General features: G+C 33.8%; 1 protein-coding gene across 1 annotated transcript; it reads left to right on the top strand.

Annotated features, from left to right (window-relative positions):
• Positions 1-2,866: 2,866 nt before the first annotated feature.
• On the top strand, positions 2,867-16,386 carry LOC140772720 (actin-related protein 3-like). The gene is made up of 10 exons (XM_073114923.1): positions 2,867-3,241; positions 4,846-5,074; positions 5,149-5,373; positions 6,526-6,672; positions 8,440-8,532; positions 9,004-9,123; positions 14,872-14,982; positions 15,069-15,194; positions 15,268-15,366; positions 16,067-16,386. The coding sequence occupies exons 1-10, from the start codon at positions 3,195-3,197 to the stop codon at positions 16,145-16,147; spliced, it is 1,278 nt and encodes a 425-aa protein (XP_072971024.1). The 5' UTR covers positions 2,867-3,194; the 3' UTR covers positions 16,148-16,386.
• Positions 16,387-16,998: the final 612 nt, after the last annotated feature.

The following is a 16,998-nucleotide window of genomic DNA, read 5'->3' as shown; positions in this document are numbered from 1 at the left end:
TTTTCATAGAATGTTACTATCCAGGTTGATTTAGAGGATGGGCCATAGGCCAAATTGGTCCACTCAAAGGGTATTAGGCTGGGCTCAATAAAATTATCTACCCTATTTGCTTATTATTTATTGCATTTGCTTTAGTTTAGTTCCATATTTGGTAACAGGCTAAACCCAGTTGTATCTCCCATATAAATAGAAGGGCTGATCTTCATTTGTAGGTATCATGGATGAATTATTATAAAGCTTCTGACTTAAGCTCACTTCTCCCCCTTTTATTAGTTTAGGACTTGAAACTTATCATAGTTATGTCTCTATCTCTCGTATTTAACCAGTCGTTTCTTCTTAACCTTGAGAGTCGACTTCTTTTTCCCTCATCTTCTCTGCTTTGAGTAGCACCTTGGTCTCGCCCACACAATTTCATTCACTTTCTCCACGTCTTAAGGTCTTCCCTACGCCCATCCTCAAGTTCCATCTTTCACATCCATCTCACAACTATTTGACATTTGGTCGGTATTTGCACAATAACTCTTCATCTATTAATTTGATCGACCTAATTTGGATTGTATTGGATCCTTAACTTCCACGGGAACAATCTGTTAGAATATCATATCTTTTGGACGATTAGATCGATTGAAATTTATTTTGAAATATCCACCTTTAGATTTGTTCTAATCCAGTGTAGAACAAATCGCTCTAGAACCCATCACCCCATTCCGGAAAGCTAACTCAGAGATCTATTTTCCATCTAAATCTGATAAGTATCCTCCCACTGTTGGATCATCGGTTAGCTGTATTGAGATCAAAATCAGATCTCAATCTTCTTCTATTTCGAATTCTTTTCTAGATTTTCTTAATTATCCTTCCATATCTTTCCTATCCCCTTCCATCAGATTTCATCTACCATTCATAACCATTCTATGTCTACCATTCATCTCTAATCCTCTATAATCATCCTCTATTTAGCCACTCAGCCATTATATTCTAAGATCCGACGGTTGGTTTTAATGCGTTTTACTAATGCATTGAATTATGATCATAACACAAAAGTATTGCTACATTAATAAATATTTACTAATGTATGTCATTGTTAAAACTATTTTCAAAATTAATATAATACTGAAATTGCTATTTCTCAAACTAGTACAGTAATAAAATCAAATTTTAGTGGATTAATTAATTTTCTAATACATTGAAAAATTGTTAGGAAAATCATACATGGTTGGAGCAAACTATGGTGCTTGCCGACAGTGCCGAGAGTTGTCACTTTCTGCTGGAAGCTATTTTGTGAGGTAGTTGCTAACTCTTGTGCAGTGGCACTAACCAACTATAATAGAGTTGGTAGGTATCTTGTCCATAACCAAGGAGGTCATGGGTTCAACTCTAACCCTAAATAATATTATGGAGAAATTGTTTGGTGGTTGGTCGTTTGATAGCTTAGCTTGGTCGTTTGATAGCTTAGCTTAGCTTAGTTTGGCAACGCAATGACTTGGAGCAGGTCTCAGCGGTGTTTGGTTGTTGAATCTAATAGAGTTGTCTACCATTTGATTAAGGATGAGGCAGGCGGCAAAGGAGTACAATTTGGTCATTGAATCTAATTGCTTAGAGGCACTCAACTTGTTAAACCACAAAGGAACAAGCCCATGTAGAGTTAAAGAATTCGATTGTAGAGTGCCAAAGGTTAGTATTGTGATTTTGAGATATAAAATTTTCACATGTGTGTAGAGAGTGTAATCGGTCGACTGACTGAGTAGCCTGCCAAAGTAGGTTATCTACTAACATCTGTATTCTTGGGCCTAATGACCCACCTGACCTAGAATTTGTAACCTTATTCTTCTAGATGCTCGATCGCCTCCATCTGTATAAGGCTAGGCAAAGCTAAATATAACTCCTATTGCTCAAAAAGAAAAAGAAAAAAACCTAGAAGCCTATGCTCTCTTTTGTGCCACTGAGATTCTATCTCACTTCGTAACAACAAACATTATCTTGGAGATGAATTACCTTGGTCTGCTGCAGATAATAAAAAATGAAGATAACCATCTTTCGCATAAAGGATTAAACTTAATATTTCTTCTTTATCAAATGTAAAATATTTTCATTCCTATAGGGAAAGGAATAAGGTAGGCGATCGAGTTCTTCATGTGAGAGAGAGGTCATTTTACCGCTTAGACCTTAGAAAAATTTGTGTTTTGACTTATCAGGTTGTTGGTCTCTCTTTTGATAGAAAATAAAATAAAATAAACGAAAGGGCAATGATTGGATTAAAAAGAAGATTTTTGGACTATTTTAAATTTGCTAAACTTTTTCACGACGTGTCTAATTTACATCAAAACTTAAATATGAGAATAAATGAATTATAAATTTGTCTTTTATATTCACTTATATTCTGAATTAATAGTATAATTATTATTAATACAAAGTAAAAAAAGAAGATGGTTTTTTTAATAAAATTATTATAAATATTTTTTGATTTGATATAAAGTAGGTTAATAAGTAATTATGTTACTGTATGCGATATAAGATATAATTTGATGAATATTATTTATATTATAATATTTAGTTATTATTTTAGAATAAGAAAAAAATTATTCTTAAAGTGAATAGGGTTTATATTTTAGTGATTATAAGATTGAGCTCTTGAAACCGAATGTATTTATTTTTTATAATAAAGTGTACCTAATTTACATAAGAGATGCACACAAACGTCCGCAAGAACCTATTTTTATTATTTTAAAAATTAAATGATTATTTTATGCAAATGACCCAAGGTGAAATTAATACCAAGGCGAGGGTGTTAAATGAAAACAAAAAGAAATCCCTTTAATTAATGAACAAGAGGCAATGCTTTTCTATTACTATATGTCAGAGGACCTGAACCTGTTTGTTGTTATGCGCGACCGAAGAGGCTACGATTACACAACTAAGTTGGCGCTTCCCCTCCTCGCCATTAGCAATATTCGCTAAAACAAAGTAGACTTCAAAGAGAGCGCGCAAAAGATAGACCTGGTCGTGGTCGTACCTTCCTGCTCGATCGAGATCAAGGGAAGGGAAAAAAGGAGAGAGAAAGAGAAAAGAGAGAAGCGCGCAATCCTATGATTCTTCGATCGACGGCACCGCCAGCGAGCTGACCCTTGCCATGTGCGGATGCCCCGCGCCGCTCTCGGATTCTCCGCGTCGGATCCAATCCAATCCCCTCCCCCCGAATGGACGCTGCTTCTCGACCGGCCGTCGTCATTGACAATGGAAGCGGGTACTCTTTTCCTTCTCCTTTCTTGGATCTGTTTATCCCAGTTGGGCCTCGAAGATCTGTTCTTGCTAATGAAAGCATCTAGACGTTTTTTTTTTCCATCCATATGTTTGTGTTTTGTGCGAGTAATCTGATAGCTTACGTTGCTATGCATCGGTCAAAGAACTGTTTGTGTTTTCAAATAGGAAAGAGGATTAGGCATCAGTTTTGGTGGGAGGATAACTACTTCTATGTTATGATTACATTCGACGGATTGAGTCGGGTTACTCTTCCTTGTATATGTTGCTGCGCTGATTGCTTAGTGACTTTGTGTTGATTTATAAGCGCAGAGTAGCTTCCTAAAGTCTAACTATGGAGGAATGAGGATTATGGATAAGATTTGGCATGTCAAAAACAGACAATTTTTAATGAGAGGATATTCCTGATTGGCTTACTAGCTCCAGCAAGAACCAATTGGTTGCACAAAAATTGCATTGGTGTGATCTCTAGGCAAATGAAGGAATCATCAGAAGAAAGGGATAACAGAAACCTGCCAAACCCTAAACTTGTTAAATATCTGTTTTTTCTGATTCTAGAAATCTCCTGCTAATTGATGAACTCCCATTTCCCTTTTCTTTCTTCTTAGCATTATTTTAAATTGCTTGAGTTGTATATAGTTGGCAAGGCTGCCTCCGCCTACATGGTAAAGCATTAAGCAGGCCTAGTTATGGGCTCAAATTATAGATTGAAAGATAAAAGAAATTACTAATATCAAAATATTGCAAGATTTTTGTGGTAAGACAACAAATTACTTCGTTGCAACATATACTACTTATTCATAGACCTATCTCATCGTATGCTTAAAAAGGCATGATATTAGGCCAACAGCCTGAGAATCTCTTAAGATTCTTGCTAAAATGTGAAATAAATCATGAGAGATTGTATGTATTGTGGTTTGTGAATCCACAAGAAATTGTAATTTATGGTTTATACTTGATAGTTCAGACAGTTTGCTTTACTTCTTTCATCCTCATTGTAGGAGTATACATCCTCAGGGTATGAAAGCCAGGTAGCTTACTCTCATTGCATCTGTTGAATGGAAAGTTTACTTGCTCTTTTCACATTGATTGGATTGATTTTACTCTAGAAGCTTTTAGTTTGTTACTGTGAAATAGAACTATCTTTGCTGGGTTAATTGATTTAAGACACTGCTTCCTTAATACATTTATTTGAGCTTCTCTTATGTGCATTCTTGAAGTTGACATAAATTGAAGGCTAGATTTTTCTGCTTTTGTTTAAGTTAGGTTCTTCCTTCAACTTTTGGTATTCTGGCCTGCAAGTATTCTTCTCTTTCTGTTGCAAGTCCTTTTAGGTAAAAAGTCACAGGCACCATGCTCTACTGCTGATCTTTTTGTTGTTCTTTTCTTTTTGTTGGCATTGCTCCTCAGCTAGAGGCACATCCTTTCCAGATACACATAAATCAGTCTCCAATTTTCCAATTTCGTGCTTCATATTCTCTCCTCTTGATGAATCTAGAATTATGTGCTCAACATGCACATGACTCCCTCTCTCCTTTTTTTTTTCTTTTTTTTTTCTTTTCCTTAAAGTTTCTGGTTTTCTTGCGTTAGGTATTCGAAGCTGGGATTTTCTGGTAATTCAGAACCGTCATTCACCATCCCAACTGCTGTAGCAGTCAATGAATCATTTTTGAATCAGTCAGATAGTTCTAGTAATGGAAATTCGATAGCGCAATACAATGCGGGCATTATGGCTGATCTTGATTTCTTTATTGGTGAGGAGGCTCTGTCTCATTCTAGCGGCATATATAATGTAAATTATCCTATGCATCATGGTCAGGTACACATCTAACTACAATACATCAAGCTGTATAGTGCATACTACACAATTTAACTAATATTGTTTCCTTCCAGGTTCAGAATTGGGATACAATGGAAAAATTCTGGCAACAATGTATTTTTAATTATTTACGATGTGATCCAGAAGATCATTACTTTCTTTTGACTGATAGCCCAGTCACGACTCCTGAAAGTCGTGAATATGCTGGGGAAATTATGTTTGAGACATTTAATGTCCCTGGGCTTTATATTGCTGTCCAATCTGTCCTTACTCTTGCAGCTGGATATTCAACTCCCAAGGTTGGTTACATATGACATTACCATGTCTGTCCCTTTCCAAAGTTCTCTTTTCAAACAGACACTTTTTATGTCATTGTATATCTACGTCATGCCAATTTATTTCTCTAAAATCCCAAGTGATATATTTGGTCACTTGCTATATTGGTCTCTTGTGTGTTTACTTCTCTTTCTAGACTTCTGAGACCAAAGTATTATTTCCTGTGCTTGTCTGCCATGGTTCTATTTTGACCAACAATTATGCTTCCAGTGCAATTAGTTTTGTAATATTGGTGTGTTATCTGTGTGCACAAAGCAGATGTCATAAGAAAGTCATAATATGTAACAATTCATGACTAAAGCATGTATCTTAATGATTATAAGCTTGAGTTTGAAGTGTAGAACTCTCCTTTTGTTGTTACATTGTAGTGGCTAGTGAAGACTCTATGTCTACATGTAATTATGTAATGGTATGGGATACTTGAGACTCTTGAGACTGAAGATATGTAATTTTTTTTAAAATACTTGAGACACTTCTACATATTTCCTTCATTTGCAAAATTGTACTGAGGACATCATTCATTTCCTTCTAATTTGGATCACTGTTCTTCAGCTATTCTTTTCATTTTGAAGCTCTGAATGTCCATGTTGTTGCTTTAGACTTTGCACTATTTAACATTATAATTTTATTTCCGTTTGTCTGTGAATATATTATTATCCATTATTTGTGTTATTACAGTATAATGCCATAGTATCACATTGTGACCATTAGCTACACACTATGTGACTTGTTTTTGGTGAGGACCAAATTGGCAATATTATCATAATTAAGCAAGGTGCAGATAGTTGATGCTTGTTTATAAATTTGATAGCTTACTTGCTGTTTGCAAATAATTGCATTATCAATCTTATTGTCATAAGGTTACACCCTTATAGATCCTTATAGGGACATTTATGCTTTCTCATTGCCAGAGTAGCTTCCCTGTCATTGCCAACAGATCATATAGTACTCAACTAAAGAACATTTTGACATAAATATCTCTGCTTGAGATTATTATGGCATATGAATTACATTCATACAGTACTGGAAAAAGATTTACCTTTTGCTTTTATTTTTGGACATTTATAAGTAAATCTAAATATCTTCCTTTATTGTTAATCAACACATTTTTTCAGTCTGATATGACAGGTGTTGTAGTTGACATTGGAGATGGATCCGCACATGTTGTGCCAGTTGTGAATGGCTATGTGATTGGGAGTAGCATAAAGTCTTTTCCTATTGCAGGCAATGATGTAACTCAGTTTGTTTTGCAACTGTTACAGGTACAGTCTCTTTAGCTCACATCTTTTGGCATTACAAAGCCCCTTTGTTTAGCATATTTACCATAGGTAACTGAATGTTTCTATTATGCTTGCGATGCTCTTAAAATGATTTTGCTTCATGTCTAATTGCTCACTAAGCTAATTGGTACTATTTGAGTTTTGAACTCCATTAGTTCTTGATTTCTAGATACGATTCTGTGGATGTAATGTATTCTATATTTTATGCCTGCATCAGCACTTTAAAATAAATCATCTTCTCTTTCCACCTTTCTGTGATCTGCATACTGTGCATATATTCTGTAATTGTATGAACACCACCAGAGGTATTGAGGCATTTGTCACATTGCAGCAAACCAATACTTATATTCAAATGAAAGATGTGTTTTCTAAAATCTCTTCCTATGGTTGCTGCAAAGTAAAATATTTCTTGGGTGTTGTTAGCTGCTGGCATACTATTTTAGTATACACAGTTCTGGTGAAGAAGTAGAATAATGTGAGGATTTTTAATGGTTGCTATCACTGTTAAAATCTTTTTCTATGTGATGCCTAATATTATGATATTATCCTCTCTGAAGTTCAAAGGAAAAAGAGTGCCTTACATGTTCTTATATTTTATTTGAATGCAATTATCAGCCAAATGGAAAAGCATGGATATCAAATATTCTGATATGTACTTGCAGATGAAAGTAATAAACTCTGAGCAAGTCTACTACTTGTACTTCCAAGTCTTTTATTGTGACTCTGAATTGGTGAGATAGGACCTTCTAATAACTTGACATGGATCTTAGTTCCCACTGCGATGCCACTTGATTTCAACATTTTGAATAAAAATATCACTTAGCTTATCCATAAGCTGATTGATAGATATCACCAATAGAAAATTAAAGAAGGAGGACATTTCCCTTCTTGAAGCAAAAGAATGTGCTACTCCGACATGGAATATGGAGCATCTTTCTCTATCCAGCTTGATGTTGGTATGCTAAACAAAGGTGATGTCTGACTGGTTATTCATGTAAATCAATAGTCAATCCCTTTCTCTTGGCAGATGACTTACACTCTTATACCAATTACCAAGACTGTCATTGATTTCAACTTTGGTTTCAATTCTCTACATTGTGCATCATGACAGAATATAGTGCCTAACTGGAAGCTCATCCACAAGGTATGAAGTAGGACAAGAGAAATGTTATGAATGTTCTAGAAAAATTGGACCCTTGGGGTATATTTTGGTGTTTGCAAGAAATTTATTCTGGAACTGAGTTTAGATAGTACTGAAAGAAGATATTTGAAATTTTTAAGAAGATATAACGTGTTATTAGTGTAAGGAAAAATTCCAGGATTTTTATCTGATGGTTTTCTAATCGAGCTCTATTCAAGTGCTTACTAGCACAACTATCTCTAGCCAATATTATGAAAGTACCTTGCAGTAGTGGGCCCTGAATTCCTGCATTAATAGTTATCACCTTAAAAGATAACAGATGTTACACATTTTAGTCAATGTAGACATGCTTGACTTTTTTCTCAAAATTTTCTTACTGATTTTCATTGTTGTACTATCTTCCATGTCATAAGTCATATGAAATTATAAATGGCTCCCGCTCCCACATTGCAAAATATATCAAAAGTTCTAATTTATTTGGAAACTTGAAATTATGATTTTCTCTGTTAAGAAAATTGGTGTGCAGATTCATTAGGAATTTATTCTGTTCTGGAAGAGTATCATTATGAGATACGGTGTGCTGACCTTATCTTTGAAATATTATACAGGAGAGGGGAGAACTTATACCACCAGAAGACTCTTTTGATATAGCTCGGAAGGTGAAAGAAATGTACTGTTACACTTGTTCAGATATTGTCAAGGTAATTTTGTATTTAATTCATAGTATGAAGTATGATCTATCAGTCTCATGGTGTACTTATTGTTCCTATGGACGTTATTTAAGGAAGTGACTAGTGTTAAGGATATTAATGATATGATCGACTCATCTAGTTTGACTTGTTGATAGTTTGGAAAGAAAATGATTTGAATTCCCTTCGACATCATAGTGTCCCCTCTGTTTTATATTCCTTCTAACATTCTAGAGTCAGTTGTCTCTTAATCTGATGTAGAAATCATCACTTTTACGTACAATTTTGTTAATTATATTGAGTGCACGAAATATGCTAGTATTTGGTTGCCTGAAACTTGACAGTCCTGGTTTTGGTTGGTACTTTTAATCTACATATTTTTTTTTTTTTGGGCAAGCATCTCTAAAGCCATAATGTATATGCTTCTGCCAAAATTCAAGCATAAACTAAAACATTTGTTGATTGACATGTACATAATTTCAGGAGTACAGTAAGCATGACAGGAAGCCTTCCAAGTACATAAAGCAATGGTCTGGTGTCAAACCAAAAACTGGGGTGCCATACTCAGTTGATGTTGGATATGAGCGTTTCCTTGGACCTGAGGTTGGTTTACCTCTAATGCAGTTCACCATTTTAGTCTTAAAATTAGTTCTCTTTCAAAGAAAAATTTGTTGTCCATAAAGATCCACTTCAAATAAAATGGCAATATGGCATTATATACAAATTAGAAGTCCAACAAAAATAGAATTTGATGCAAACTGGGTCAGATCGGATCGCATCATAAGGACATTAAGTTTGATAGATCGAGTCTATTTATCTTTTAATTGATTCATATTTATATCTTATGTAAGCTCTTAAGATAAGTCTAGTTAAGTCATATAAGTCACTAAGATAAGTTTATTTAAGTTCAAGTAAACCACTAAGGCAAGTTCAATTAAGTAATTTAAGTTTTTTAAGATAAGCCATAGTTCGAGTCGTATAGGTTTTTATGGCTAAGTCCGAGTAGGATTTATTGTATCCAACCTCTATATATAGAGGGGGCTGAGCTTATTTGTTTAATCATCCAAACATTGAAAATTATTTTAGTCTTAAGTTTATCTTAGGAGTAAGTGTTAGATAATTTAGGAGTAGAAGTAAGTTAATTATAGCCGTTTATTTTTTTAGGAGTTGATCTAAGTTAGAAGCTTTGATTTTACCTTCAACCGATAGCTACTACCATCTCCAGCAGCCACCCTACTTTATGGTTGTTTGCTATCACTCTTGGCCATCCGCCCCCCTCAAACGACCGTCACAACGTTGAATGTTTACTAATATGTCATGTTTTGACCTTCCTCTACTATTTTATTTATATCTTTTTATCTCAACCTTTGATTTACGTGAAACCAAAACTATCAGAACCAATGATGGTTGTGCTAATGGCACGTGCTGTGCTCTGTCACTATCGGCACGAGGCATGCCGAGCGGCACACCCCGCCGTGCCAGTAGCACGCATTTAAAATATTTTTAATAAACTTTTAAGATATTTAAAGATGTTTTTTGGCCTTCGATATGTCAATATTTAGTTTTTGGTTTAAATATATGTATTAAAAGTTTAAAACCTATATTACAATGTTTTATCTTTAGATTATTTTTGTAAATGATATATTTTATTAAAGATAAATCAATAGTTAAATTTAAATATTATTCAACGCATACTATGATTGAAGATATTTATTAAAACTAATATTAATGATTGAACACTTCATAATATAATTGAACACATAATATTAATCGATAATAGTTTAATAATTAAAATTAATATCTAATTGAACATAAAATGACGAGGAGAATCAAATACTTCATTTGTCGGCACAAGAATAACACGAGAATGTTGTATTAAATACTACCGATATTCTTCAAAACTCATTCACCGATAGTATTGCTCGTTGTAACGTATCACATAGTCTTCATGCAAATAGAAATTTTATAATTTTTCCGTGATATGATATGAATATTGAATATACACGAAAATGAACGGTATCGACAGACATATCATAAGCATATGTAGATTGTAGATATAGAGTATAATAATGGTGTTCTGACTTTAGTGGGTGTGATTGATATGATGGTAATTATGATGAACTCATATCATCTTGTGGGTGCACTTCTCCTAATGTCTTGTTATCTATAAACTCAAGTCCTCTGTAAAAAGAATCTCTCTGAGAAGGTTGTATAATAGGGACGCATGCCTCATCTCCATTATCACCTCAACCAAACTGAGTCTCGTTATTATTACCATCGCCATCACCATCACCATCATCAATTTTATCTAAGTGTTCTAAATGATCAATTGATCAGTTGATTTGATAACGATCGATGAAAATAGAACAAATTTAAAAAAATGGCTCTACATAGCACAATGACTAGCACGGGGTCATGCCAAACAGCACATAGCCATGCCAGCTCGGCACGGCTCGATAGGGCATGCATGCCGGTTGGCATAGCTCAACACAGGGGTGTGCCACTAGCACACCCCGTGCCAAGTGTTATGCCATTATTGGCATGGCAAGTGTCGGTCTGCACAGGGTGTGCTGATCGGCACAGCCATCCATGATTAGAACTCTAACTTCTAAGCTTACCATCATCTATATTTTTATATTTTTTTATGTCTAGATTGGTCCAGATCTGGTTTGTAACAGAACCTAGTTATCAAGTTCATGGTTGTTTATTTATTTGCCTCTTGGAGCATACTGCATGCTACTTAAATTTGAATACCAAAGTGGAATATGATTTTTTTTAAAAAAAAACTCATTTACATGTTTTATTGACTAACTGCTTTATTATCAAAAGAAACTATAGCTATTTCTTTCTCCAAGGACCATGTCTAAGCACCTAAAAAATTCATGTTTAAGGATGGGATGAAATGTTTATTCCCTGATTATCCAAAAATCATGGTGAAATTAAGTACAACACCTCGAGGGACACGGAAACCTATAAATGGGAATGAAACGAAGGGAAATATTCTACAAGTATTATAGGTAAGGTGAAAGAAGTGAAGGAGATGACTTGAAATTAGGGGTGAAAACAGATCGGATAGTGCTCAACTCATATTTAGATCTATATTTTTGGTATAGATACAGATTCAGATATAAATATTAAACAATAGCAAAATTTAAAACCAGATCCTAACTAAACGAATACGGATAATTTTTGGATAGAGAATTGGATCTTAAACGAATGCGAATTGAATTTAAACGAATTATGACATTTCTTTTGGAGACAATTAACACAAAATATTAAGAGTTTCAAAAAAATAAAAAAATTTCTTGCATGTCAAATATATATAAATTAGCAAAATTGATCTCTAAACAATATATAACACATCTTTAATAATAATTTTAATTTTCACTATTTAATTAAGCAAACTAAAAACTATATATCATTGAAAAGCAGGTAAACGGCTATTCAATATCCGTATTTGCATCCGAAAAATTATATCAGACTTGTATCCATATCTGTATTCGGGTTAAAAAAAAAAAGACCTAACTGTATCTGAATCAATATTTGAGTATATAAATCCTATCTATATCTGGATCTATATTCGGATTGAAAAGAAATTTTTTACCTGAATCATCGGATAACGGGTTGGGTCAGATTAATTCCGACCCGCTTTCGACCCTACTTGGAATAGAGGAATTTGGTATTTGATTAGTCAATCTGGCTGGTACCTTTGATTCTATTACAAAACAAGAGCAAAAATAGGTTGCTGCCACTCTACCAGTTCTTGTTCCTAGTTACAAGAGCAAGTGGAGAACTGGACATGGTATGATCTTGTTCAGTCAGGATAGGAAGAGGCTTAGAGGGCGTGTAAAGGGAAAATCAGGAAAGACAAATGTTAGGGAATAAATAAATTACAGCAAGATGTCTTGTGTCTGTGGAACAGTGGAAGTGTCTTTTTGTGGGGTGCTTGAAGTAGGGTTGTACATCATGAAGGCCAACAATTCTGGAAAATCTTAATAGTATACATTTTTAAAATTGGTTTTACAGAAGCAAGTTGAGATGGTACAATCTTCTGCAGCAAGTGTAGGAAGAGGCTCCAATAAGAGGGCTTTGTATTAGGAAATTAGGAAAGAATATGTTAGGGAAGGTGAGACCAAAATGACCTGTGCTTGTGGAGGTGATCTTGGATGGTTGTTTGAAGAAGGATTCACATATGAGGACCAAAAATTCTGGATAGTCTTAATATTTTTGTGATGATCATGTCACATATATATGAAGTTATTTGCTGGTGGTTACACATAAGGCACTTCTCTTTTTCGTATTCTTCTGTTAGCTCCTACTTTTGGACATAATTTACATCCTTTGATATTGGTCCGTTGAAAGATGATAGTGACAATTAATATTGGAGAACTTAGCAGGAGGTCCATTACTGTAGCCATTTTGACTCTTCATTGCAGGTGGTTAAGATTACATTCTTAAAAACTGTCAAATTTTGACCATGAAATTTTTGGTCTTGCATTCTTGAATGTAGGCCTATAGAAACTAGAAAATATGGAGTTATTATGGAAGTCTAAAGAATTCACATCATACTAAAGGGCTTTGACCTGGAAGACGTATAATAGGTGGAAGCATTTGAGAATTTGTGTTATAGGCTGGTAGACTGCTAGGTTTCTGTTTTTCGTTCTTTTTATGGTAAATAGTGCTTGATGATTGTTGATCTTGTGTGAGCGGGGCTCTTTAGCATTTTCTCATGTTACAAAATACTTGGAATACATTGAGTTCTTTATAAAATCTTAAAGGTTGGAAATTTACTTTTTTTTTTAAACATTGTTTGTTTGAGAAAATTACAGATAATACCCTACATTTTGACTATATTAAAGCCCTCTCTTTTTGTTATTTATAAATACAGCCTCTGGTTTGCCAAAAATAACTGAGCAACATCCTGAGTTATGTTTACTTAACAGGAACATAACAAAATGCCATGAAAAGTAGAATATTTTGTCCATTTCAAATGAGATTCTTATATTTTGTAAATTACCCTTTTCTCCCTCCTCTAATATGACCTTTGAGATTAAACAACAATAGTTTTGAATCTGTTAAGTTTGTGGGATTCAATATTTGGATGTGATTTTAGTGTTTTAAATGCTTTGTTTAATCCTATTATGTTAGAAATTGGTGTTTTGGTTTGTAGCCAAGCAATTTTGAAGACTTAATTTAGTTATATAATTAAGTTAACGTGATGGTTGAGTTAAATTATATCTATCTATCAAATGGTAGGGTGTTGTTTGTATTTTTTAAGAAAACAGTTGCCTTTATTTTTAACAATAAAAAAAGAGGGCTTTATTTGTAAGGGATTTTTATAAATCACACCCTACATTTTGCCTATTTTGTGATTCGCACCCCGTCTTTGGAGATTTTATAACGCGACCCTTTCTTTTTATAGTAATGTTCATTTAACACCCTGAGTTAATTTAACCTAACTATAATCAAATAGAACGATACCAGAAAGAGAATATTCTGTTATAATCTATTATATAATTTATAATATTCCTAAATTACCCTTGTACTCATCTCTAATTTTATTCATAACTTAAACCTCTATAATTTATTATCTCATAGCTCCCCAAACTATGAAGAACATCCCTAAATGCCAAGCTGACCTCAAAACTTCCAAACCCCAAGCAGTAGCTCCCTAAATACCAAGCCATCGGTGTTAAAGGAGCTTGTAGTCGGAAGGTTGCAGCTTGGAATTAGAGCTTTCTAAAGCCTACATCACCAAAATACCAAGCAGTCGAAGGTTGAAGGAGGTTGCCTTCCGAAGTTGCCCAAACGACAAGAGCTTCTCCAAGCCTACATCACTCCTCCTAAGTTGGGATTTTGGGGTTAGTTTCTGTAATCATTTTTGGTTGAATGCCATTTTGGGGTTTTAGGGTTTAAAGACAACTCAACCCTATTTTGGGATTTTAGGGTTTATAGATGATTTCTTAAGGGTATTTTAGTAATTTTTGAACTAAAGTCACATAAACCATATAACATGGTTAATGTCAGTTAGCTAAAGTAATGTTAGGGTGTTAAATGAATATTACAGGAAAAATGAAGGGTCGCGTTATAAAATCCCCAAAGACGGGGTGCGAATCATAAAATAGACAAAATGTAGGGTGTGATTTGTAAAAATCCCTATTTGTAATACAGAGAAAATGTAGTGTGTTATTGATAATTTCTCTTTTTGTTTAAATCCGAACAGTGAGAAAGCTCCTTCTTATCCTATCTAACCTTTTTCTTTTTCTTGGTAAGTTTATTTATTTCATGCTTGGATGAAAAGCTCTATAAGGATTTATTGTTGGACTTACCAAAAGTAAAATTCTTGTGTAGATCTTCTTTCATCCAGAGATTTACAATGATGATTTTACTACTCCATTACCTGATGTGATTGACAGTTGTGTTCAATCATCACCAATTGATACAAGGAGGGCTCTATATAAGGTACTTAAAGATTTTCTGCTGACATTATTTTGATATATATTTATCAAGAATAAGTTTGTCACTTTGAAATCTGGAATTGTTCTCAGAATATAGTATTATCTGGAGGGTCAACCATGTTTAAGGACTTCCATAAAAGATTGCAGAATGATGTAAAGAAGATAGTAGATGACCGCATTGCTGCATCCACTGCTCGTCTTGGCTTGGATGTAAAAGTAAGTAAAGCTTTAGTCAGTTCTTTTAGTTTTTATGTGCAACTCTGATCTTTTATTTCTTTTTTCTTTCCAGCCTCAACCTGTTGAAGTCAATGTTGTCGCTCATTCTATCCAGGGATATGCTGTTTGGTTTGGAGGTTCTGTAGTTGCATCTATGCCTGAATTTTATGAGGTATATCAATCTTTTTACATTCTTTTTCTGTCAAATTCTCTCTTGTTTGTATATGTTGGTTATTGCATATCTCTGAAGCAATAAACTGGAGAAATAATCATATTGAAAAAAATGAATGCTCTGTTGAAGTAGTAGTAAAGCCTGTAACAAAGGCTAATGAAGATTCCCAGTAGTACCTGCTTATTTGCTACGACAATATTAATATAGAAATTAGAATAATTACTTACAGATGTAAGTAAAGAACAAAATAACAAGGTTTTTCCGACCACAATAAAACCAGTATGGGAGATATTTGATTTAATAATTGAACTCTGAATGAGTAAGTCTTGGATTTTATGGGATGCAAATTCTTTGCCAACTTGTCAGCTTCACATTCCTATGCTTGGTGGCATACATTATCATCCTTATCCTGGACTATTTGATATAAATGTTCCTTTCCACAAATACAAGTTATAGGAAGCAACCAGAATACTTACTTCATAAATCTAGAATAATAGTGAGAAACTAGAGTATGGGAACTCAAACTGTGCTGCTGATGGTGCATTATTCTATATATTAATATTAGAAGCGGTGTCATTGGCACTATTCAATTATATTCCTCCATCCTCTTTCTATTTTTCTGTTTATTTGTCAAGATTCTTCATCTTAAATGATGAAATTAAGATACCTTGAGTTCAAATCTTTCCTTTTTCTTTTCCAGTCGTGCCATACAAAAGAAGATTATGAGGAATATGGAGCAAGCATATGCCGAACAAGTCCAATTTTCAAAGGGATGTACTAACATTCAGAAAGATAGCTAATTTATCAGTAGCTGATTCACCTCATATTTTGTGGTTGCATATAGCATTCTTTTATTAATTACCTTTTAATTTAACCTACACATCTGACTTTGTAAATTACCTTTTAGTACACTAGTTGTATACTAGATACTGTATAAAGCCTAATTTTTGTGTGCATTTATTTCAACAAAATACCTCTTGATGCTTTATAGTGTCAATCTATTGTATTTTTTGGTCTTCATTGTTTTTTAGACATTGTGTTTGGACTACATTCATTGTTGATTGGGCTACTTACACTTGTAAAGCTGTACTGATACAATTAGTAATTGTTAATAACAACAGCAGGACTTGTTCCAATCTAGGGAGCTCTCCATCACCACCTTTTTTTTTTTTTTTTTCTCTTTTCTGGCTCCTTAATTAAAACTTAACTGCTATTTTCAGCTGACACAGTATTGCTGAAACAATCCAATTTTTTTTTGTTATTCCTGAGATAGTAAATTGCATCTCCTCAATTCAATTGATTTCATTTGGAAATGAATTCTACTGTTAGGGAAAAAAAAGGAATTGGGATGAAATTCATCTAATAAAAATTAAAAATTAAGCCTTCATTCACTCGTACTCCTAGAATAGGAATAGAATTATTTTAGAATAAGCTTATTTCTAAATGTTACATTAATATATACAGTATTTAATTTAAAAACTATTATTTAGTTTAGTGCACAAAATCTAAAAATAATATTTAAAAAAATTAATTAAACTCAAATGTAATCTTTTGGCATCTATCTGGACACCAAATTGTATTCAGCCATTTTAATCTGACTCATATTTCTCCTCTCATTTCAGTCTTAATTCA

The sequence above is a fragment of the Typha angustifolia genome, chromosome 12 (genome assembly GCF_048772165.1).
Source record: "Typha angustifolia cultivar Huaian chromosome 12, ASM4877216v1, whole genome shotgun sequence".
Taxonomy (NCBI): Eukaryota; Viridiplantae; Streptophyta; class Magnoliopsida; order Poales; family Typhaceae; genus Typha; species Typha angustifolia.
This window is presented reverse-complemented; position numbering and strand designations above follow the sequence as displayed.